The 26665-nt window shown below is 37.2% G+C and overlaps 2 protein-coding genes across 5 annotated transcripts in view; one reads left to right on the plus strand and one right to left on the minus strand.

Annotated features, from left to right (window-relative positions):
- Positions 1-23228, minus strand: tlcd4a (TLC domain containing 4a). 2 transcript variants are annotated; one of them, XM_006634882.3, is made up of 7 exons: positions 23138-23228; positions 13090-13256; positions 10696-10785; positions 9407-9465; positions 8785-8879; positions 2606-2679; positions 1-1929 (listed from the first exon to the last, which is right to left on the minus strand). In XM_006634882.3, exons 2-7 carry the CDS (start codon positions 13242-13244, stop codon positions 1614-1616), a joined length of 789 nt encoding a protein of 262 aa, XP_006634945.1. In that variant the 5' UTR covers positions 13245-13256; positions 23138-23228; the 3' UTR covers positions 1-1613. The 2 variants fall into 2 exon arrangements, with proteins under 2 accessions (XP_006634945.1, XP_015211050.1); XM_015355564.2 differs by lacking the exon at positions 23138-23228 and adding an exon at positions 15201-15221.
- Positions 23206-26665, plus strand: part of alg14 (ALG14 UDP-N-acetylglucosaminyltransferase subunit) — a 19113-nt gene continuing 15653 nt past the window's right edge. The window contains exons 1-2 of one of the 3 annotated variants that reach the window (XM_069194101.1): positions 23206-23262; positions 25473-25555. In XM_069194101.1, the coding sequence (XP_069050202.1) occupies positions 23225-23262; positions 25473-25555 (121 nt within the window). In that variant the 5' untranslated portion in view covers positions 23206-23224. Of the gene's footprint in view, positions 23263-25321; positions 25556-25691; positions 26110-26665 lie in introns of those variants that run through there. The other 2 variants (XM_006634973.3, XM_015355565.2) reach the window with 2 other exon arrangements.

Here is a 26665-nt window from a genome sequence, read left to right on the forward strand (position 1 = left end):
TCAAGATTTATAAGATTTATTATAAATGAGGTATCTGATACAAAGGACCCTGCATACACTACTTTGTCCAAGGTCCTGTGCGTGCATTTGTTTTGACTGGCAGGGAATTTTTTTAAAATCATTTTAAAATTGTTACCTTCATTTTTGTCTTCGCAATCTTCAATTTTGTTAGAAAACACATCATTGGGATGATGGTATTTAACAATGCTTTAAATAAGCGTTTTGAAATCGCAGTGAAATTCTATCCATTTAATATGCAAATGAAAAGTAAATTGCAGCATGCCTCTCTCTGCACAAGTATGGAAACTGTTAATATTATGAACGAAGCATAGTTAAAACACCGCTTTCAGCATTCACCATATCAGCGCTGATGGTCTATGTACACAACTTTTACAAGAATGTTGTATTATTTTTCAATGAATATTCCATTAGTAGCTGTTTCATCCCCACTAAGTGCTCTTATTTTTCAAACATTCCAACAGCCAGCTTTCTGAATGCATATATTTAAATATCTAGGATGCAAATGCAAGCAAATGTTATACAGTCTTCTCGGCTTTTAACGGATTATGGTCTGTAACTTCTAAAGCAGCTGTGTGCCAGGCATAAGTGCACTTGTATCCTCTTTTATGGTACAATAAACAAAAGAAACAACAATAAATACCGTATATAACTTAAAGTTCAGATCTGGAAAAATGATTAATTGTTGTTTCTGGACCACAAATTCTGATAAACACTATTTTCTCTTAAACATACCTGGCATAGTGCATCTGCAAGTCAGAGCATTTCATTTTTTTCCCCTTATACAAATTCATGCTCTTGGTCACAGTGTCTCTAGAGCAATGTATTACCAAAGACATGTCCTTTGTGTATCTTATCTTATTGCACTACACAAATTGATTGTGTTGTCTGGCATTGTCTTTTAGTGATGCACGGACAATGTTCTTGAAGTGCACTGGATAGGCTGTGTTCTACACATTGAGCATAACTTGTTTTGTATAAACGGCTGTGGAAACATTTAAGTTTCATAGATCCATCACATCTTCGCTGTCCAGTGTTCATCCTATATAAAGTTCAGTGCAGAATAAAACAACCCTCAAAAGACACGGGATACTACTTTTTAAGTATTTGGCTAAAGCTCAGGTTTGCCCGTGACGCACCCTTCAGAACGAGCTTTTGATGAAAATTACCACTGTCCTCCCTTTTTTTAAATAAACGGTCTGAATATAACATTTTTTGCATCTGGTGTATAATGTTGTAATTTATCCCTAGTCAAAACTTGAGGCCTCCCTCAGTTTGATGAAATATAATTAATCTTTTCCAACCTCAAATTAAATTGTGACAGATAACGTATTGCTACCGGTAAGTCTCTGCCATTTCCCTTGTATCCAAACATTTTCAAGGATGCATGGCGCATCAAGGAAAGTTTTTTTCTCGCCATAGTGAATTATGTAACGTCTAGGAAATGACTAAATTGACCTGATATTCACAATCAGTAATCCAAAAGTTGAGTTTGCAGAAAAGGACAAGCCCATGTTGTCCAGCACAGAGAAGTGTTGTTCTTCCATAAGTCTAAAGATGTGCTTGCTGTGCACAATCACATTGCTTCTTTTAGGTTAGTCAATCTTTCCATTTTCCTGTATTTCCACCTTGAGCTTCCTACTGGAACGTAGAACCTTGTAACATCCACGGGCAATCTTGTGCATCCACATCACATTCATAACATCGAGACAGATGCTGGAGCAAATCCAAGCACTTCGTCCTCCGAATGACAGCCTGTAGAAGGCTTCTGTTCCATAGATGGAGTACATTCTTCCATAGTAGACTGGCATGACAGCAATCCTCACCAGGAAAAATATTACTGCCATCATGATTCCATTGGCTATGTTGGGACTGGAAGATTTGGGATAACCTAATATTTCAAAGAACCAGCTGAAAAACACAGTAACAATAATAATAAAAAGCATGCCGATACGCCGTGAACACTAAGATATCTATTTTTGTTCTATTTTCAAAAATAAAGCCAGACCAAAAATTGAATCAAGACACACATTTATAATGGGTGTAGTGAACCAATCTGGACAGTCAAAAGGTTTTCACAAAGGATGCAAGTGTATGGCCATGTTACTGAAAATGCCTTCAGTCAGTTGTGATGGAGTAGTCCAGTAGTTAGTACAAGCTGCACTGCCATATATACAGTACCAGTATATATTTCTTATCACACACATAGAATTTGAAAGCCTTAAAAGCTATGGATTGTCCTCCTACATAACTAAACAATAACCGCACAAAGAACAGTCAAGAGTCAAGTCATCCTACATATTTTTGTCAGATTATAAAAATGCACATACATTTTTTGTAGAATTAATAAAAGATGTCTGATGGATTGTAATAGTTTTAAAGAAAAGAACACTCCCCGTGACCATTTGTAAAGTTTTAATAAGAAAACGTCAATACTTGGGAGCATGGGCTGTTTAAAGGACGGAATCTAAAACATGTTTAGCTTTTTGCAAACCCTCGCTGGTTTTCTAAAAGTTTCCTGATTGTATGCAAGACCCACAGGTACGTGTCTTGATGGTATTCTACCTGAAACTTGTACAGTACATACCGCTGATTCACACAGGGAGTGGAAAACTCTGCAAGCAGACGGAAGTTAGCAAAATAAGGCAACAATCCTTGGCCCTAAAAGAAGGTAAAAAAGAGATCATGAACTAGAAATTGCACAAACTGCTTTACAATCTGTATCAACCCATCATTCTCAGGTAGGCTTAAAATATATTACATCCAGAAGATGACTGTGCAATACCGCATTCACTGATGGCTATGATATAAAATGCTGGCAAAAAAAAGACGGTTTAAAGGTTCAGAGTTTTAGAACACATGCGATGCAAGCGACTATTATAGCATAAGAAGCCGATCCTCCTTTGGTACCAAATTTCAATTATTATTCCTTGTAGGATGTATTTTTTTAAACAGATGTCAATTTCAACATTAATATCCATTACAGCAAGAGAAGAACAGCTATAATATCTAATATAATAACCGGTATCCTACTCTCCTCAGTTTCTCAAGAGGATTAAAAAAGTGAATTATGGACTGAATCAGGCCATTCAGCACTGCTGGACTGGACAACTGCTGCCTGCGTAAGTGACTTCAGTTGCATAACCATTGGAAATGTTTGCATTAGCTATTGATTGTGCTTACAAAGCACAAGGCTATAACAGTTAATTATGGAAAAACACACAGTTTGCTTATATTCTATGAGTCACCTGCTTTCTATTAGACAATAAGCCCCAAAAATATTATGCACGATGTTAATGTAATGTTTATGTATCACTGCATTTGGAAAATTAATGGGTTTTAATTTGGATTCTCATTAAATAAAAAGATGATCACAGAGCTGTGAATCTGAAAGAATAAAATAAAACGTGGGTTTTGTGCACTAAAATGACAGGAAGGGAAATTTATGCATCATATTTTTGGTTTGCCAAAGAACAGTTCTTTCCAGACCCTATGCGGACGACACAGTCCGACGGAGTGGGGAAACACTGGGGAAACGTCATGCAGGAAAACGGGGCTGAAGACAGGAGGGCGTGTCCAAGGTGCGCTGGTGCACGGGGGAGGTGTGGCCGAGGCGAACAATCCAAGAGAGTAGTCCTTAGAGTATCCAAAACACACGAGTAAGTCCAAAACCAGGAGATCCATCAGAAGAAGGATTAAAAACCACGAAGGCCGGGTCGGAACCGGCGGACAGGGAACAGGAACGGGAACAGAGGTTAAAACCTTAACGGGACCAGGCGCTTCCAGGTCCCGGACTCGCACGATATGGAAATCAGAGCAGAGCCCGGAAGAGTGTCAGCGCCTGGCTTTTAAGGTGGGCTGGGAATAGGGAGCAGGTGCATAGAATAAAGTCCTTAGTGAAAGGGCTGGAGCACCCTTAAGGAGGGGAGACTATAATCGTGACAGTACGCCCCTCCTTTTCAGGGCGGCTTCGAAACCCTAAGAAAAAAAAAGGGGAGAAAAAAAAAACGATGGAATCAGGCTGCCAGGGTGCCGTCCACAGGGTCCAGGTGCTGGCTCTGCATTCTGTAACGAACAGTTCTTTCCGGACCCTATGCGGACGACACAATCCGACGGAGTGGGGTAACACTAGGGAAATGTCATGCAGGAATACGGGGCAGAAGACAGGGGGGCGTGTCCAAGGTGCGCTGGTGGACGGGGTAGGTGTGGCCGAGGCGAACAATCCGAGAGAGTAGTCCTTTGGGAATATCCAAAACACAAGTGTAAGTCCAAAACCAGAAGATCCATCAGAACAAGAATTAAAAACCACGAAGGCCGGGTCAGAACCGGTGGACGGGGAACAGGAACGGGAACAGAGGTTAAAACCTTAACTGGACCAGGCGCTTCTAGGTCCCGGACTCTCACGATAAGGAAATCAGTTGCAGAGCCCAGAACAGCGTCAGCGCCTGGCTTTTAAGGTGGGCTTGGAATAGGGAGCAGGTGCATAGAATAAAGTCCTTAGTGAAAGGGCTGGAGCACCCTTAAGGAGGGGAGACTATAATCGTGACACCTGGACTAAATCAAATCTTTAGCCTGCCTGCCAGGTTAAAAAAATTCAAAAGTGGATAAAAAGTTGTTGTCTGCAAGAGGCCACTTCCTTTTACAAAAGGAAACATTTGTACTCAGCAGCTAGTGGATGTGTCAATAAATCCACGTGACTCAGTCCATCAGGGCTGAGGTATAATGTTAGATTGTGTATAACGTGTCAAGGTCTCAAATGATTTTTTTATTACATGCTTTATTTTATTTCTCTTATGGAGACACAGTAACAGGCAGAACTTGTATTCAACTACTTTGCAATCGAATACTACTTGTTACTTAATTTAGGCACTTGCTGAGGCATTGAGCATGCCGGGCATAGAACACACCCTAACACTAAAATCATACTTCGTTGAGATGACAAATTTTCAAAAGACTCACTGCTTGGATTACCTGCATTCTTAAGAGAAAGAAAGCAATTCATATGCTTAGCTGAAATTGTGATTTTACAACGGTGAAATTAAACATTCAGCTCTAGGGAAAGGGATCAGTCTTTAGCTATGGCACATGAGTATCTCCGTCACTGCTCTTAGTGGATCTTTTATTTTATGACCGCACGCTGAACACCGCTGATTGAGATTTAGATTCCAATTTATGAAAACATTCACTCACCTGCTATCTGCAAATTACAAGTCAGGTGCTTTGAGGACAATTTTGTTTGCTTCCCAGCCCATCTAAATCTGATATCTTGTCCAATCAAGTCAGCACTTTGTAATTTGTAGATTTGCAGAATTCTGACTTAATCCAGGCCACAGCTTTATGACCATTCCAAGTTCTCTACAAATCTGAAAGCCTTTTAGAAAGACAGCTTGCAAGATACCTTTCTAAAGACGAAAATAAAGCTAATGTACAAACATAACTATGCATATTTGGTGGAAGGTGAGTGAAATACAACATTGTAGTTAACTATTTCATATGTTACTGTAACTCACAAAGCAGACGTTGCCAAAACATATACAATTTAATGCACGTTCAAGTTAATTCAGCATTAAATAATAGCACACACTTACCTAGAAGACCCTGCAATGGAAACGTTACAGCATACTTACTGAGCTTTGGAAGCAAAAAAGTTATTTTTAAGGCAAAGACAAATCTTCTAGCATTGCATGCTAGTACCTCTACATACTGGTAAGTCCATACTGTTACTGGGCAATGTACCTGATCAGCGTACAGCAACAGCACTAACTGCAGACAAGACAGGAATGGGTTTCATCTACAGTAGGTCGACTATTGCGTGCTTATTTAAATGTCAACTGTTTTTTTGGTAGTTTTTGCATGTACAATTTGCTGGTAAGAGACGTGGGACTGAAGTAATTGATCAGACATGTTAGGTAAGGACAGAAAAAGCTAATCAATAGAGAGAAAGTGCAACTACAAGTGGCAGCAAAAAAGCAGCAACACCAACACTTAAGAGGTTTGACATGCACCCTAAACTACACGGTACTGTATATCAAATGAACAACATTTGTCAGGACTATTCATTGCTTTCCTCTGGTTACCAAATAAAGAACTTATGAATATCCTTACAATATCAAGGACCCTGACAATTATTGTAATAACAGCCAAGGTTTTGCTTCAGGTCAGTTATGAACCACGAACACTTCACACACTTCCTGGGGGGTGTGTGTGTGTGTGTGGGGAGGGGGGATATAGTCTTCTGACTTTTAATGTTTAAATAATTTTGTGAATGTTTTTTTTTTATTTAAAAAAGGTATGTTCATAACATTAATTGAAGAAAAAAAAACAGTTTTGCACATTGCTCTCCATGTCACAAACTTGTAGGAAAAGTAAGAAGGTCTCAGGATAAAGGGCGCTAAAATTTATTTTGGTGGCAACCTGTCCTGAATTAAAATATCAATGTTATAAAAATCACAAGATAAATAAATACACCTTACACTTTCAGAATTTGCATGCATTTTACAAAATGCCAAGTTAAGTAGTCAAATGTTAAAATGTTACAAACCAAACTTTTTTAATGCAATCTTACAATATTTCTAGGGTAATTAAATGCTACTTTAGTCAGGATAAGGCAGATTTGAAACTATTACTTCAGTGGATAGCTAAGATATGGCTTTTTGCAAATAATCAGAAACATAAGCAAAGTTTAATTTAAAGATATATTTATTATACATAACTTAAAAAACTTTAAAGGATTGCTGCAGGTGGTGATTACCTTTTTACCTTTCAAACCTTTCATCTGTGAATCTACCACATGCACTGAATCCACTCTAATAATGATTGAAAGGGCTTTATTTTTAAGGAAAAGCAATGTGGCTTCCTATCAATGCTGAACATTTTACAACACCTAGAGCACAACCTAAGTAGTTTGCAAGTGACATTAACAAATTGCCCTCTGTTCTATAGTTTCTGTCACCCCATGTTGATGCATCAATTTGGCAGCACTGAAAGAGTCCAGTGACAGTATGGTCTAACTCCTAGGGTCTCAGCTTTCATGATTTCTGCTTAGCATGTCAGAATTTAAATGAACGTCAACATGTTTACGCAAAGTGAAATGAAAGATTAGAAGAAATATTGCAGATTTTACTGTGGATTAAAATGTTAAAGCAGTAAACAGTTGGTTTCTTTTTGCATTTTGCAGCATTTATCACACCAGCTGCTTTTACAAAAGACAATTTTTAAAGCAAGTTGTTAAAAAACATACAACTTGTGCCAAAGAGCTGAACATCTTTTAACAGTTGCCTAATTTACTTTCAATTGTTTAGATTGTGGAGTAAATGGGCTCTGTAATTGGTATTTTTACGGTTTCTTAATCTTTGTGACCTTTAAAAACATTAGACACATTACAATGCATTAGATGTCCTTTGATGACAACTGTTTTTTTGTAAGATTTTTTGACGTAATAGACAAGGACAATGCACTAGATGGAGAATTAAAACCACAGCAGCTCTGATAAACAGCAGGTGATTTTTTCCTATAAATAAGTTTAACATCAATTATTACAAAGGGAAAACTAGATAATATAACATCAAGTGACTAAACCCTTATAAAAAGGGAGTAAAATTCAGCTCTGGCACAAAGTATAAGCATGCAAACAAGCATTCCACAAAACCCTGGGAACCCCAGTATAAAGGCATGCACAGGCTTTTGTTGTAGGTCCAGTGAAATAGGAGCAAGAAGGGCTTTCATCCCACTGAGTAACCTTTCATATCGTAGTTATTAAGCATTCCATGCAAAAAATACCATCATTGTTACAGAACTTGGCGACCTCGAGGGTTACAGACTGTAAGAACCAAGAGTGAACAGCAGCTTGATTCACACTAAGTTAACTGTAGTAGCTTCTACAGAAGCATGCACAAGTTTAAAGAGGATTTATAGTGCTTTCTATCTAGTCTAAAACAAGGGTTCAAATAATTGAAATCAAGACTTTAAATAAGAGCTTAGCAGCTTAGTTTTATTTGTCAAAAGAGTATCTAGACATGAGAACAGATTTTAATATGTTCTTCTGAATCCAACTCTACAGTAAAAGAGTACATGTTCATCTCCAATAAAGAAATAATAAAACTATAATTAAAATCTACAAATTTAAATGGATGTACATTTTTAATTTGAACAATTACAATAGAATATTTCTGACATATTCTACAACATACTACATAAACAAACTAAATGTTCCTCAGCCAGATATTTTAAATACTAATATTCATTTGAAATTGCTTAAATTAATTATTGGAACCCCTTATAACTTTTGTAACTTCTTTAAAATCATCCTAGGAATTGGAAAAAATCCTGGCATACATGGACTTCCCCTTTGTCATCACTACTTTTGCATGAGCATCATTCAGATTGTTAAAACATTAAATCAATATAGTGACACATGCTGTCAGTAGGAGCAAATATAAAGTCACTAGCTGACTGAGGAAGTGGCACAAAACTGGCAGAGAGTAAACCAAGAAATGAAGATACAACTGGTAGTTCCAGTTACCAGATCACATCTATATACTGTACATGCACTCCTTTAAACACTTACACTAACAATGCAGTATGCATATAGAGCAAGAAAACATTTATGTTATGTTTCCTTTTACAGAAGATACCATTTCAGTCAATACAGGCACATGGGTTCCTGTCTACTGGCTTGACACTTTCTAGGCTATATAACTGTTCACTCTTGGTTGTCTTTTTCCCATCTTGCCTGCTCGTTCTGCTATTGGACAATAGGGAACTCACCAGTACATAGTAGTAAGCATACAACGCTGCCATGTGATGAACTACAAAAAACTTGTCCCCTATAGCCTTCCAATAGTAAAATATGAGCAGCAAATCTGGAAAAGAAACAAGAAAACTGTGAGAAGACATTTCTATTATTTAGGCAACATCCTGCTCCTCATCTGTATGATTTGGTAGGAATATAAAACAAACCAATCAAATATTTATAATGTGGTTGTGTACTCCCTTGTGTTCAGTACTATTAAATCTGTATAATATCATGGAAAAAATACACATAAAGTTTTAAAATTCCTATTTGTTTCAAATATTTCATTTGAAACAATGCGAAACATGCAATACCGAAAGAGGAGAAGCAGGCCTTGGTAAATAAGCCATTAAGAAATTCTTTGTGATAGATTTTTTTTTTAAACTTTAATCTTTTCCATCCTCAAACTGCTGGAACAAAAACCCATATACATGTTTTACATCCTGTCGGTGATATTTCTGTTTACATAATCAGGCATCTGCTTAGGCTAAAACACTGTAATGAGCTGATTCCAGCTTTGCCCTTGAATAGGCCCGGTGAGGCAGACACAGTGGCTAGCAGGTGGGAATGCATATCAATGTAGATGTGAACACTAACCTGATATGAGGTAGCCAGTGGTTATGCCAACATTTAGTTTCACCAGTGTAGGATCTCCCCTGTTGTTAAAAAAGGATAAAAGTAAGGACTATTCTGCTAGACAAAACACATCAAATCGCACTTCAAATCTACTTCTATGTCTGAAACAGAATATTCTGAATTACAATTAGCAGAATTTCACCTCACTTTCCATTATACTAATAAATAAATTACAATATATGTAATATATCTTTCATGAATTAACTGCACTCTAAACACAAAAGCCACTACATTACTTTTTGTATCACAAGAATGTGTGTATTTCCATTACAGGCTCTGAGAGAACTATGTTTTTTATAAAGAATGTGTGAAAAAGAAGGATGGGATTCTATCTCCCCTGTTCAATAGCTGAAATCTAGGCTAAGCCATTTTGTAACAGTGGCAACAGTTCAGCTTGAAGAAAGGCTGAGTACTGATTAGACTTGGTGGATTGAGATGACTGGGACATCCTTAGGTTTCTGCATGACTCATACCTACACACCCAAGACTCTTTATTACTCCTTAAACTGGTATAAGCCAGCAGCCATATCACCCTGCAACTCACAACTGGTAACCCACTGAAGCCAAGCAGGTGTGAGCCTGGTCAGTACCTGGATGGGAGACCTCCTGGGAAAAAACTAAGGTTGCTGCTGGAAGAGGTGTTAGTGGGGCCAGCAGGGGGGGCTCACCCTGCAGTCTATGTGGGTCCTAATGCCCCAGTATACTGACGGGGACACTATACTGTAAACAGGCGCCGTCCTTCGGATGAGACATAAAACCGAGGTCCTGACTCTCTGTGGTCATTAAAAATCCCAGGGCGTTTCTCGAAAAGAGTAGGGGTGTAACCCCGGCGTCCTGGACAAATTTCCCATTGGCCCTCACCAATCATGGCCTCCTAATAATCCCCATCTATGAATTGGCTACATTACTCTGCTCTCCTCCCCACTGATAGCTGATGTGTGGTGAGCGTTCTGGCACACTATGGCTGCCGTCGCATCATCCAGGTGGATGCTGCACATTGGTGGTGGTGGAAGGGAGTCCCTATTACCTGCAAAGCGCTTTGAGTGGAATGTCCAGAAAAACGCTATATAAGTGTAAGCAATTATTATTATTATTATAAGGGACATGGTTGTTAGAAACTATCTTGCATAACCTGACCTTTCCATTTCTGTGCATGCAAATAAAGACAATTGTTGGGTTGGACAACGGATGGAATCCATTTAACAAGGAATATTTGCAGTTAACAAAGAATAAAAAAGAATATTTCATACCAGACAGGATCTTCATTGACAGCATCATCAAAGAATAGTATATAGACACAGAAGATCCCAACCACCAGTGCATGTAGCGTCGACACTGTCCTAATATAAGGAGAAAGAGTATGTACAATATAATATCAATGGGCTGATACCTGGTATTGCAACCCAAAGGTGAACAAAAAATGTATAATGTTCAAAGAAATTAACAGGATTTTAAATGGTTAGTAAGTCAGTTGCTAGTAAGCAGGAATTAATTCACAGAAATTCAATGTATTACTAATAATAGAATCAAAGTGGCTCAAAACATTTCCTCTTCTGTCTAAATCTTATCTACAAACAATCAATACTGCTGTCTTAATGACTCAACACTTATCTCTGCATGACTCCCTAGACATGACTGATAAGCTGCAGGAAGAGTTTAAATACTCATGAGTATGCTTGTTAAACACCCCACAGGAGACAACTAAATACAGCCTTGTCAACACCATCACCTGTCAATCTGAATTCTTTGTGCTCCATTTATCATTTATCAACCTAATCTCTGTGTGTGGGAAGCAGTCATCAAAACACACTCTATCATGCACTTCAGTAGAATATCAGGAGGAAAAAATGCCAGCACTGCAGACCAAAGATTTAATTTAGCCCAAAGACAAGTGGGTAAGTGATGAGAGCATTTGAGAACACTGAGGTGCATTGGTATTTAAAGTACACAGAACCTGGGAATCAGGTATTACTTCAGAATTGAATCACTGCTCAAAAGCTGTACTGGTTATTTCAGTATAAAATTATCACCTTCAGTACAGAATTGTTATGCAAATGTATGCAGTTCACAATTATATACTTCGTAGTCCCAAATCCTGGCAGCAATCACATTTAAACTGAAGCTATAAGGACGCAGAAACTATTTTTTGCAAAACTGAGAAATATGAAGGAAAGCTTATAAAGCACAATGAAATATGACAAAGATATACTTCTTCATGCACTCTCGATTCACAAATGCAGTATCAGTGCATGCAATGACAATTCCATTTTATTAATAGACAACCCCAACACAGGTTCAGTTTTTCAAAATCTCTCAAGGTCTGTCTAGGTTTTGTCCATTAAATTGGTTTTTCTTTTAGCTGTTTATCATCCATACCATAGCTATAACCAAAAGGGTTGTGGGGATATTTTGCATTAACTAAACTCTAGTTTTCTTTTGTCATCATTGGCTAAAATATTTTAGCCTCTTACAAAACTGGTAACAACTCAAATAATTTTGCTTTCCATTATGACAAAAACAGTCCATCTCCACTACTTTAAGCTTATGTAAACTTATAACACAAATATATGATTGTCACTGCATAATATTCAGTACAATTTTATACTTTTACAGATTTCTTTCTCTGTTCAGTGAGAAGTGTTTGCTAAATCAAGCAAATCAAGGACATGGATTTAGTTATTTTTTTAAATATTGCAATTAAGGTACAAAGTGCAACACTATTGTGCTCATAACGCTACTGTCTAAAGTGCTGCAGCAATTGCTTATCCACTAGTTAACTAATGCTAGAATTCTACATCTGGGAGTCTTCTAAAACTGTATGGTGGGGGTCTTTGCTACCTGTTTTATTTTTTAACACTTTTAGTGGCACTGGTTGAAAAGGAATATAGCATTAAAGAAAAAACAAATACATACAATACTACTCTAGTTCAGGTTCGATGGTAACACTACTAAACTGGTGCTAATACTTACCATGCTGACAGCATTTAAAACACTGCTTAAATTTACAGCATGCAGTTTGCTTTCAGTAGGCATGGGTAAAGCTAAAAAAATGGTAAAAGCATTTATCACGACTGCAGATGACCCGACATAAGTCAAATTAGAATACCATGCAATTTTTGTTCCGGGCAGCCTACCAAACAAACCTTACAATGTTACGACAGCTATAATATAAAGATATCAGACCTTTGGGGATGATTTACATAAATACAGACATACATAATTAATGTATTAATGACACCTGAAGAAGGCTCCACGGCCGAAACGTTGTGTTCTCTTTCTTCTTTTTTTCAGCATGGAATAAACCTATTACTTGTTCTTTTGCAGCCTACGCATGCTGACGCAGCTACCCACCTGAACTACATAATTAATACTGAATTAGTTCTTAACAATCAATATACTGTAAATAGACACAACAGGCATTGCACTAGCCCAAATTAAAAATTCATATTTGATAAATTGATATACTGGCAAGGATTCAGAATATACGTGTACCTACAGTATATTAAAATGGTGAATGCTATAATTAATTTTGATTATCGGTGCTATTAATTGATTATTTGTAGAAACTTTCAGAGGATTGATATAGTGTCAAAACAGAAATTCACTATCATGCGTAAAGGAGGAGAAATGTATTCACATCATACCTGGAGTTCCATTCAATCTTCTGCTTTTCATTCAGCTTTTGAAATCCAGGGCTGATGCGGATGGACACCCAGGAGCTGACATAGTGAAACAACAGCTGAAAGGTGATGAAACTGGCCACTGAAATGGCAAGAATCAGCTGATTGAAGGGATCCATAACAGCCCCTCCCTACAAGAAGATAAAAAAAGAAGAGAACAGTTTGTTGCTTCAAACATTTGTTTCTTGTTTGCGACAGATTCTTCAGAAATATTACCATTATACCATTGTGTCATTACTAATTTACAGGGTATTACCCTGGGTACGCTTCTTCAATTCAGGGTCGTGAGGTAACTGGTGGCTATCCAGGCAAGCAATAGGTATATTAATAGGTTATTAATATATTGTAATATAATACATAACAATCCTTTTCTACTCCTGTTTTGGGGTAGGAAATGCCAGATACAAACAGCTAGGCTGACAGACCAATGAAGGAATAGTTGACACAGTTTAAATTCTGATACACTTGCATCAAACATTTGGCTGATTTAATCTCACACCAACATCTGATCCTAGAATGGAATAATTACATCGCTAGTGACAAACATCCAATAGCCTCACCACCATGACAATTAACACCATGGTAATGGGACTTGGATACTTCTGTTGTCACAGTAAAACTGCTTAGTCTGATTCAAAAGGCCTGTTTTACTATTGCACTCACACTGTTTTAATGTTACAGTATATAGGTAATAAGATTTCTGAGCCTGAAAGATATTCCATTATATACATTTAATGAACACCCCATAATATCTTCCATGTCTAACTTTTTCAGACCTAATTCACTCTTCATATACTCTGTTATTGACCACAATGGGCCTTACAGTGTGCCTCGCTGACATCACAGAATATCCATCCATCCATTTCTTTCATCCAATTCGGGGTCACTGGGAAGCCGGAGCAAATCAACTTGCACAAGGTAGGACACCTGAACACAACAGGACACATACACAAACACAGACAAGCAAACACTCACACCAGGGCCAGTTTTCCCAGAAGCCAATTCACCTACCAGTCTTTGGACTGTGAAGGAAACCGTAGTCCCATCAGCCAACCCACAGGAATATGGGAAAAACATAAAAACTCTGAACACTTAACATTGAACACTAGCCCTAGCTCTGTGAGGCAGCTATACGCTGACCACTGCACCACCACACCGTCCAAAACAGAATATCGCAGTGAAAAAACATCATTGGCTAAGAATGTGATTTAGTAAGGGTGCTTTTCTTGAATTCAAACTGTGTTTCACATCTGTGAGGGTGAATACTTTTAACAAGCGAGACTCCAATTCTGTAATTACAACTATGTCACTTCCTATCAATGTGGTGTGGTGCCAAACAAAAAGGTTGGCTACTGTATATCCCTTTAAATCCGAGCAGCACTGAAAGCTAATAATCACTCAGCTATCATGTTACTGAGTACTTCCTATCCAGTCATTAAAAACAAGAAAGGTCATGGTGGAAAAAAAAATACAGATAGCCACAAGACATCCTCCCAACAATCTTTAGGCTGGTTCCAGGGTAAAAATAAGTCCTAGATTACTTTTAGACAAAAGAAAAGCTTTACTGTATGCAAGGTAGTTGTGCAACATTTTTGCCCAGTGCATAGTTTTATCATCATTATACATTTGGTCCATGATACCATGAAGCAGGAGCCTATCCCAGCATGCAACAGGGATAAAGGAAGGATACAACCTGGACGGGTGCCGCACACAGACACAAACACACACACTCACACTAAGGCCAGTTTTCACAGATGCCAACTGAAACCTACCAGTATGTAGGTTTTTATGGTGGGGGAGGGGGAAAGTGGAGCAACTGAAGGAAACTCACATGAGCATTGACAGAAGATACAAACACAACTCAGACAGCAACCCAGAAATCGAACCCACTGCCCCCTAGATTAATGTATTTAAAATTCCCACTTCATGATTCATTTCTATAATCATTTGAGACCATGCATTAAACATCTATTTAGGCATGTCTGCAATAAACATTTTTTTTTCATATCATAAATGTACGCAGGATTGAGAAAAAAAATAAGTTAACACTCCACAAAGGTCTGACTGGAACTCACCGAGTACTGTTGGTCCGTGACTGTGGAAGTCTCCTTTACTTTTTGAACCGCAGCAGTGAGAACAGTGTGATTTCTATGACAACTTACAGTACTTTCTAATCTTAAAATGTATCAGGAAGCCTTCAAAAAGGCTTCTGGGCAACCAGCCAGTCTGAACAAAACTAAATTGACCAACTGGACATGATAAACACTGTAAAGAGGTTTTCTTTTGAAATCTGAGCTGAACTCAAGAACTGTAATCTTGCATAGATACAGTTAAAGTCCATGTATCAGCCTTGACTACTCATTGACCCCAAGTTATAATATAATGTCAATATACTCCAGGAGGGTAAAACTGAATTGACTTGCGAGTCATGTTTTTCTTCCCAAAGATCAAATATTTTTACAGCTGCTAAATTCACTTCACTATCCTAATACGTCTGGACTGCATTATACATATATTGTAAACCGAAAGTGACTAAGAAGTCATTGTTACTCATCACATTTAAATCAGTTATGAAATTAACAAATAAATGAACAACACTGGGCTATGCAGGTAAAAGCTTTATTTAATGTATGACCTAACTTCCTCATGCTCACCTCCTTAGAGGACAAAAATGAAATCACAAATAGCATATAAGATGTGTAAGAGCTAATCTTTTACCATATACTGTAGGCATAGATTAAGTATACAACAAAAAATATAAAAGACAAACAGGTCCAAGAACCCTTATTATAGATAAGATTTAATGAAAATAGCTGAACTTACATATAGTTTTTCAAATACAATTATCATTACGAATACATGTATATACAGTATATTTCAAATGCTTACCGTACTGTATCTGAATTAAACATTTACCTTTGTCTGGAAAGTGAATGATTTGTACTTGTTTGAGTGTGTCCAGATACTCGCTGAGTGTTGTGTGACCTGGTGACAGAGTTTTAAGTCACATTCCTGTTAAGAGCTGCAGCATTTGAGTCTATCCTAGAAGCAGTAGGTCATAAATTATATTCTTGAAAAGATGTCAGTCCATCACATGGCCTAATACATGAGCCCACAAGCATGCAAGGATAATTTACAGACGCCAATTAAGCCAGCGTGTCAATGGAAGGTGGAAGAAAATAGAACCTGGGTAAAGCGCATGCAAACATGGGGCAAACGTTCCTACAGTCCAAAGACTAGCAGGTTAATTGTCTTCTTTCTGCATCTGTGTGTGTCTGCCCTGTGATGTACGGACATCCAGTCCAGGGTGTACCCTGCCTTGTGTCCATTGCTTGCCAGGATAGGCACCAGCTTCCCTGCAACCATGTACTGGATAAAGGTTGGAAAATCGATGGATGGAAACACATTCGTGAGAAAATGTGACATTATACACAACAATGAACAAATGCATTTTTTTATTCTCGCTTTGAGTTAATAGTTAGGCCCATTAAGGAGGGAGGGATACTGAGTGAAACATTTTTTTGAAATCTAAAAATACAACATACCTCCTAACAATACAATACAAAATATAGGATTTCTGCATGAGGAGGAATAAGTCACCACATGTAACATTTTTGCCAAATTGCAGTTTTTGGTAACTAAAACGATAGCACATTGGATGAATGATCAGCTCATTTAATACCCTTGGCATTTACATGAACACCTTAACATGCTCATGTTAAGGGTACTTGATGCACATGTATCCTTAAAATACATACAAAAGTTTATGGCCTTCTGTACATGTGAAAGGGCAGCTACCAGGAAAAAAAACCTTTTAGTTTGTCATACACGTAAACCGGATTCAGAAGTGTTTTAAATACTTATTTTATTTTAAATACTGGTCTGTTAGTTCCAGACCTCCACAGCCTTCATTTTACACTTTACAGTTCCCTGTAGTTTTCACTTCTATCCTCTGGCCCATATTTCATTTTCGGTTTTGAAAACGTCCAAGGGGGCTGACTTTATCAGTACCTTTGTGGCCTTTTAATACTCGAAGCAGGCCTTCTTGTGGTTTTTCTGTCCAAGACTAAAAATCTTCAGTTCTTTTATCCTGTAAAATTAGGATTTTTTATTTTATTTTGAAATGTATTCACACGTACTCCAGAGCAGCAGACATCTTCATTGTGGTGACCACAATGGTAAATAATATAGTATTTACCACAAGGTCTTGCTATTAGGTACAAATCTAACATAAAATTATTTCATTTAAAATTCTTCACTTTTAAGTATCTAGACTCAAAACCATTTTTTTTCAGAGACGCTTTTATTTAGTATCTGCTTCATTCAAATGACCAAGTATCTTTTGCTGCACCTTCTGCTAAGCAAAAAAGAAAAGTGTAACAATATTCTACTGTTGTTAAAGTCAATGCTACTTTGCACAGGACAATATTATTTCACAGTACATGCAATATACAGTATTAAGATAGTAGGCAACATTGTTCACAAATTAACTATTGTGTTTAAACGGAATAATTTTCTCGTATAAAAAATATACTTTTCTCGTATAAACTCAATAATTTTCTCATACAAACTAGATATTTTTCTCGTATACCCAGGATACTGTCTCATATAAATGTTTTTTTTTCACTATGGCACTAATAAGCTTCTGTAATTTAGTGCCAGCAGCCATATCAACCTGTAACTCACAACTGGCGACCTGATGAAGCTAAGCTGGTGTGAGCCTGGTCAGAACCTGGATTGGAGACCTCCGGGGAAAAACTAAGGTTGCTGCTGGAAGAGGTGTTATTGGAGCCAGCAGGGGGGGCTCACCCTGCAGTCTATGTGGGTCCTAAGGCCCCAGTATAGTGACGGGAACTACTGTACTGTAAAAAGGCGCCGTCCTTCTGTTTGAGACGTAAAACTGAGGTCCTGGCTCTCTGTGGTCATTAAAAATCCCAAGGCGTTTCTCGAAAAGAGTAGGGGTGTAATGCCGGCGTCCTGGCCAAATTTCCCATTGCCCTTACCAGTCACGGCCTCCTAATAATCCCCATCTATGAATTGACTTCATTACTCTGTTCACCTCCCACCGATAGCTGATGTGTGGTGAGCGTTCTGGCGCACTATGGCTGCCGTCGCATCATCCAGGCTGCACATTGGTAGTGGTGGAGGGGAGTCCCCATTACCTGTAAAGAGCTTTGAGTGCAGTGTCCGGAAAAGCACTATATAAGTGTAAGCAATTATAATTAATTATAATATTGCTCTTGACTTCGAGATGGTTTTGCCAACAAATACTACTTACTCGTTAACTCTGCATGCAGGTCATGTTGGAACATTTCTGCGGCGAAATGTCTGCTGCACAAAAATCTCATTATACAGTACTAGTTCTTACGCAGACTAGAGAGCAAGAAGGGCCGCCTCACGTCTCAATTCATGGGAAAACTTGCTCTTGCCTGTGGTGAGACTAGCGGTTTGCAACTAAATGGCAACTAATAGTTCACGATTTTGTGCCCAATTCAAAATTTGTCCATTTTTTTCTATACCGTCAAATAATTTATTTTGTTACAGAGAGTTAATAACCAGCCTCAGAAACTGAAACTGAAACAGAGAGCTCTATTTCCCTTTAAGGGTGCAATTGCAACCAAAACCACATTTGAGAACCACTGTTCTAAACCTTTGTTTTGAGCTGAAATCAACAATATCAAAATCTGAAGCTAAACCTGATTTAACACTTTGAATTTTAGGTAAAGGGCCATTCATATCAGACATCAAACACTGCAGCTTGGACAAATATTTGGAAAACCACAACCAAACACAAACAAATGATGTTGCCTTGGTGAATCCAGTTCTCAAACATATGGTCTAATGTATAAACTACCAGCTTGCAGCTTGAGAGGCAGAGAAGTGACCCCTGTGCCAATTTTAGCACAGCCTGGCCACAACCAGTCAGTCCTTTAATTCATCCATCATGCTGCAGCTACACATGCTCTTATACAGGTTGTTAGCTGCAAGCGTACCATCTGAACAGGCTTAGCGGGCCAATGACCTATTTTAATGTCTAATCAGAATATCAGGCCTAAGAGAAGGAAAAATCTAAACAAGATCATTTAAAGTACTGCAGCACAGTAACTGACTTTAAAAATCTTGCAGCACATTGAGAGGAGACAGCAGGAATGAATGTCCCTGTAATACAGTGCTAAGCATTGTAACCGTGCTTCTGCTCTGTTGGGTGGCACAGTGATGCGCTCCTGTCGTGCAGGGCCCCTGGGTTCAATTTCAGACCTGGGATGTAACCGGTGTGAAGTTTGTATGTTCTCCCCGTGTTCTCTGGGTTTTCTCTGGTGGCTCTGGTGCCCTCCCTTGTGTATTTGTGTTTGTGTCATTGCCTGTGTGTGCCCTGCAACACACAAGGATCCCATCCATTGCTTGCGCCCATTGCTTACCAGAGTAGGTTCCAGCTACCCTGTGACCCTGAATTGGATGATGTGGTTAGAAAATGGTTGGATATTCCTCTGATTAAGGAAATTGAAATCTTCACTTTTCCCTGTACTACTTTAAATATTTTTACTTTCTAAAAAAAGCCTAATTCATTCAACGGATACTAAAGACATTTTTAAGGGTCACAGCTTTAAATGGGCTTTTAAAAACGAGGGGTAGCAGTTCAAGTCTACATGACACCTGAGTAATGCTAGCATGGAGATGTTGCAGAATTTTTTTGGGAGCTGTCACTGTACACAGAGTGCATGCATCAGTGTCCACTGGTTCTGCAGTACCGCAATATGCTTCTTTGCACTTTTAGAGATTTTTACCTTTACCATGCAGGAGGTCTTACCTACATTCTCATAAGGACATATATTTAGGGTCAAGCATTTTATGCCAAGGGCTGTTGTCAATTTAGCAAAGGCAAACCACTTATCCAGCACAATATACTATACCCTTCCAAGCACAAATATACTTAGTAATGTAACCTAGCACAAGAAAACAATACAGTGTGCACTACATATACAGTTTACAGTATAAAACACATCAAGGAACAGAAACTCTTGTCATTTCCATCACAATTGAGAGTTTTAGTATTACTTCAGCATTACCACCCCGTTGAATGCTGTTATCAGAACTGCGAAAGCATTCAGCAAAAGTCACGATGATTAAAGCATGGCACTACTCAGTACAAATATATTTCACCTATTAACATGTTTACTGACAAACATGATATGATACTGTTCTCACACAGCAAGTTCATATATTATGAATGTCCACTCCTTTTAGTCTTTAGTTAATTGAAGAACTCAACAGCACTTCACCTTGAAATGCACTCCTGTCTTTAACACAACCACCCAAGCTGTTCACTGATCAATGCTGTAGCCTTGCACTGCCAGGCATACTGATAACCTCAATGTGTACAGGAGTATTTGCATGTGGGTAGGTCTCTCTGTATTGCCTTTTAGAGGTTAGCCAAACTGACCTCTCGTCATGTATACTTTCCCAATTTGCTTCATGACATTGCTATATTTAATATAATGTAAACTCACACACAGTGTCAATTTTCCATGCCTTCAAGAGTATGAGCACAGTTTCTAATTCTGTTTTTGTCACAGAGCATGCTAAAACACTGTAGCTTTCTCTTATTGTATACTGTGTTTAGAACAATCTTGTTATGTTTTACAGAAGACAAGATCACCAGATTTAACTCTGCCCACCTATACAAACCTACTCAATTTTGTTTAGGTTTCATTTGTTTTTGGTTGAAGATCCTCGCAACTAAAGACCCACAACTAACAACGTATAAAATAATGAAGTGATCAAGATTCCCGTTTTAGCACTCCTCGATCATGCTTAGGTAAAAAGCACTCTTGTTGCATTTAAAAGTCTATTTATGGTGTCATTCCCTCTGAGACGATTCAGACTCTCTCACCACAAAATAAGTGTATCTTGAGTTTATCAAATATTTGGTTTGCTAATGAAAATAATCCCAGCACAGGGCAAAATTAAATTCTACATTTATATAGGTTTCCTCAGAACTAGCAATACCAGTAACAGAGATCAGTCAATTCTCTTCACCTGTCAAGTACACCACAAAAAATGCACTGCAGTTGCCAATTACTGTAGCAGGGCTGTGAAAGAAAAGCATAAAGTCTCATTTGCTCGACATACCAAAGGAAAGAGTAAATATAAATCCACAGTTCCTAACAATTCTAAACCACACTGCTTTTAGTTTGTGTGAGTCTGACAGTTTTTTTTCCAAACTGGGTTCATAAGGAAGCTGCACTGCAAACCTGAAAAACCATCTACCTGGATGTACAGGAAATTCAGGGGGGAAAAAAAACAGCAGCAAACTGCCGAACAAGCAACATTTGTATTCCGAGATAAAAACCACAAAAAATAGAATGTGCTCACACCTAAAAAACGGATGTGAAGGTCTGTAAAGAACATCAAGAAAAGCTTTCGAAAAACAATAACTAAACCAATATTGGGGCAATAAAGAAATCCAAAAGAACTCTTTAAAAGTAATTATTGTACCTCAGGTCTCAACCTTGAGGATTGTTCAGTAAACTAAAAAAGAACTATGTTTAAGAAGTACAGCCGCAAAAAGAATTTCCAAGAATACTTTATTTTTCCATTTTGCAGAGTATTTCACTTGTTCCACATCATATAGTTCAACACATATTCCATTTTTGGTCACTCGTCATTCCTGCTTCTGAAACATTTTTCTAAGATTAACTACTTATTTGCAGGTACACAAAACAGCACTTTTGACAACAGCTGTGTAAAATCCATGCTAAGGCAATCTAAATTAGCAACCAACTGGCTTTTTTCTTTTCTTTCAACTTCAAAAAGTATTTGCTGTAGCAAATTCCTTCTTTGAAATACCAAGTAAAAATGGAATATACTGTACAGTATATATTGGGAACCATTACATTATGAAACACAGGTACTGTATTCAAGATCAATACAAACTAGCATGGCAGTGCAGTTAATTTAAACAAAGGCTCAATACTGTTGCTTGCTGAGGGAGCTATTAACCATGGGAGGAAATTGTATCCAAATATTTATCCATTTTTATCAATGGATCTTCAAAATAAATTTGTAAACAGGTGTAGGTAACAAATAAAATAAGCTGAACAGTGTACTTGCCTTATTTTACTTCAGTCCAAATCACAGAATTTCTAGTCATCTTACACAATTCAATATTTCTGACTGCCAAAGAACCAGGGGCAGAGGGTTGCAAGGTTAGACTTGGGAGCACTTTCAGATGTATGTTAGAAAGCTTCTGTGTCACATTTCACTTGGGACAAAACTGCCTCACTGTCACAAGCAGTAAAAGCAGTAAATTATTATGGAAGCAAAGGCTCCTATCATATTATCTCTTAAAAGTTAGTTGGACAACTTATTTGTGGACATGTGTATAATCAGTCACAATATTTGTTTACACTGCCATTAAAAATTCAGCCATGGAATAACAAGAAGATACAGTAGCAATGCTGCAGTCCTCCAGACTGAAATGATCAGACAATGCATAGCTTAAAATTGTTCAACCTACGCTTCTTTGATATGCTGTTCCATATCTTGTGACAAATACTAAATTAAGCCAAATATTAACAATTTAATCCAGAAATACCTGACTCGTGTTTCAAACCTTCAGACAAAAAAGCAGCGAAGTATATGATATAATAACGCAAGCCTATACAGTATATACAGGATATACATTTACATCTGAGGTCTTCTTACACAGATCACTAAACTTGTTAACTGGGCATATTCCGAAGTTATGAAGTAAAACAATTAAGGAAGAAAATGCTTAAATTTGCTACAATGAACAACACTCCTGGATATTGCTTTTTATATTTTACACTGATTAACAGAAAAAAAATAATGTCTGTTAACAGAATATTGTACACCAAACTATTCGTGCAATGCCGTGTACACTGTAGCTAGGCCAACCAACGCCGCATGATGTATACATTTAGATCATTAAAAAAACAAGGTATTTTAAAACAAAAACAAAGCAGAAAAAACTGACCAAGGTCAAACTTACGTTTCTCCTTTCATTTGGAAAAAATTACAGTCTTTTCACTCAGCATTTTTCTCTTATCGACTGTCGAGCTCCACAACCTCAAAAAGCATGGGCAAAAATCTATCCCAGCCATATCAACAAAAACGGTTCGTCATCATAATCTCATTTTATTGTTATTATCTCTTCTACTACGATTGTTCTCTTGATTATATTTCGATTAATTAAGAGCGTTTGCGAACTCTATTTCTGTACATACTGTGTAAAACGTGTATTTTTTAAGAGATGCGCTTCTTGGCTGATGCTGGTTTGTGGCTGCAGGGAAAGGCGCTTCTTCTGCCTATACTATATCAAATTACAGCAAATTCTTAAAGGTATATGAACGTTTTTATATACCTAATTTGTCGAAATAACAACCTTTCACTTGCTTGACGAAGCAGCTCTCACCGCTCGAAATCTTTTCTTGTATTTCTTATATATCGAACTAGCATTTCTAATGAAAAAATAAGGTTAATGCACCTACAGTACGTAATGTAGCTTTATACGGCAAATTCAGTTTTCCTTTCTTTAAAAGCGGAACTAACTTTGTAGTAACGAGAATCTTCTTTTATTTCTGAACGAACAAGACGGAAAATACGACCTACTGTAACTACTGATAAGAACGAGCAATTTGGCGGGTAATCCTGCGTTTTGCACAGCTTCTAGATGTGTGCAGGACATACGGAAGAATGTTAAGATGTCGGTAGCATATGATAAAATTTTATGGACAGATAGGACTTTTACACATCTTGTACACCAAGTGTAGTGTGCTCTTACCAAAGGAACCAATTTATAAATATATGTAAGATTGAGATAGTATTCATGTGATGTGTTTTACACCTTATGTTACGTTATTTGATATTGTATATTAGCAGCAAAATAAGACCTCGTCTAGTGGAATAAAATACAGTTTCATAATAAACTATTATTCTTTTTTTCCCTAATTATTGCAGACGACAAGTCTGCCCAGACTTCTTTTCGTATCACTAAGCATGACTCTAGTTGAAGTTTTTCGTGGCCACAGTATTGTGTATATTAATACTTTAAAATCAAATTAAGCTCTCTGTATAATTAAAACATACATCTGTATCTTTTTCCTGTTATGCAGCCATAAAAAAGTTTTCTATGAATGCTTGTTTTCAGCTGCCTTCATCCAGTTTGATCCAGCAAGCATATTGATTTTTAATCTTGCAGGATGTGTTTCTGATGAGTTGTTTGTTGCTGTATTCATTCCTGTATTTTTTTTTGCTTTATGTTAATTTTATTCTTCTGCCAACTACTAATATTTAAATTTATTCACTTTTTTGATGCTGCTGGCACTTATTTAGGAGACATAGGTTTCTCTGGCTTATTATGTTGTCGGCAACATTCTTTTTTTTTCATTTTATAGTTGTCTGGGGCTTCAGTATTGATCTTGAATTTAGTGTCCATGTTTTACCTCCATATACCTGTATATACAGTAGTATATATTGAGAAAAGCAACACACATGTAGAGAATATAAAATAGATGTTATATATAGTATACATAGTATATATATATACCTCTATATATAGTAATGAATTTGACCAAATCTTTCAAAATGGCAGGACTTTAACCCTGATTTGTGTGTCAGCTGGCCTCACAGTATTGTATCTAAAAATTAAGAAAAGGAATTTGACATAGACAATTGCTTTTTAACATGGAAAGCTATAAGACAATGAAGCAAACAATGGAAACCTCTGACAGCACAAAAGGCATTTAAACCCATTTGCTTCTGAAATGATGCACAACCTCTGAAGCTAATGCCAAATAACGTGTTGTATATCACAAACTGAAGTTTAGTTAGCTGACTTCATACTACATCAATTACGAATGACAGAAATAATAACAGTAAAGTAAAAGAGAGTTGAAAAATCATTAGACTGTTTTCACCTCTGAGCAACTGTAGGCTGTGTATCTGTTTGGCATTTAGAAATTCAATGTTTTCTGAAAGAAAAATCTTAATATTTGATTTAGGAATATTAAGAAAGATTTAATTAACCCCACTTAGGTAGAACTCCACTTAATGTTGTTATTGTCTTTATTACAGCAACCAATTTAGATGATAAAACTATCTTGAAAACCTAACAAATAAACACTGTACATAATAGTAAGAGTGATTAAGCAGAGGCTATCTGTAATGCAAAATCTGTAGTGTAATCCTGTACTAAACAGGCTGTGAAGTTTGGTCTGAAAGGGATGCCGTAGCAGTAATATATACGTAACGGGTTGAGCAGTTATGGATATAATTTGGGGAATTGTATTTGGAGTTTGTTTTATGACCATATTTTTAATTTTAAGATTGCTGATTGTAGTTTGGAGCGGAGTAAAATGCAAACCAGGAAAGAAAGGTTCTGTCTCCGTGCTCATTGTGGCAGGATCAGGTATGATTGTTACAATACTTCCGCATTGGCAAGTACTGTAGTACTACTGGCAACATATGTGCAAAGTCTGCAGTGGTGATATTGCTGTTCCACAGTTAATTGCAATGAATGAGAATAATAAAAGAAGACGTAGCAGATGAACATGTCAATTTGTGTTTATTTTTTCCGTGTTTACGCAGACCTGTTTGTAAATTTGTGTGTAAATCTGTCACTGTGACCTTTTAATCTCTTCATAGTTCTCGTCGTAACAGTAACTCTAAAAAGGTCTTATCGCAGCGTTATGATTTCTTCTGTATTTCGTTGTGTTCTTTGTGTTTTAAACTAATAACATCTCAAACCAATACCTTTTAAGGGAGTGTACTCTTAAATTACATCGTGTCCTGTGAAGTATAGGTTTACTCTGAAACAGTTCGAAATAAAGTTTAACAATTTCGGTAAAACAGACTATTTCGAAGGAATGAGACAGCAGAGAAATAGACTAGAACGGGATACTTTACATATCGATTCAGTGGAAAATGGATGGCTTTCTACTTTAGACAAAACAGACCTCACGAGTAAGTAAGGAAAACAGTGGTCCAAATGGTTAAAGTAATTAGGAATATAAAAAAGAAAAAAAATCACTTTATAAAGCTTTCAAAAAAGATAAAGATGATGAGTGACGTGAACTGGAAAAATGATACGGCAAGAAAAAAGGCAAAAACAGAAAGTTTGAAAGGAATATTGCAATGATGTCTAGAATAAGCACAATTATCAGTAAAGGATGACATCAAGTGTTTTAGAGATGAATATTGATGTCTTCTATATAATGACAGCGAAATTGGTGATGTATGACGTTAATATTTCACTTGGGTGTTTACCAAGAAAAAACGTCAGACATGCTTAATGCTGAGAAAAGGTTAATAATAGCTCAGAACAAGGTGAAGTGTTACAAGTACAAGAAGCACTAAAGTTAAACAAATCTGGCAACGAGATGTTATTTATATGCCATTAACAAAATCCTTCCAGCTGTCTTTTTAAGACAGGGAGAGGAAATACCCACTGACTGTAAAATCATTATTGTAGTGCCCATCCATAAAACAGGTAACACAGCAAAGCTAGGTAACTATACAC

Source organism: Lepisosteus oculatus, chromosome 9 (genome assembly GCF_040954835.1).
Source record: "Lepisosteus oculatus isolate fLepOcu1 chromosome 9, fLepOcu1.hap2, whole genome shotgun sequence".
In the NCBI taxonomy this organism is placed as follows: Eukaryota; Metazoa; Chordata; class Actinopteri; order Semionotiformes; family Lepisosteidae; genus Lepisosteus; species Lepisosteus oculatus.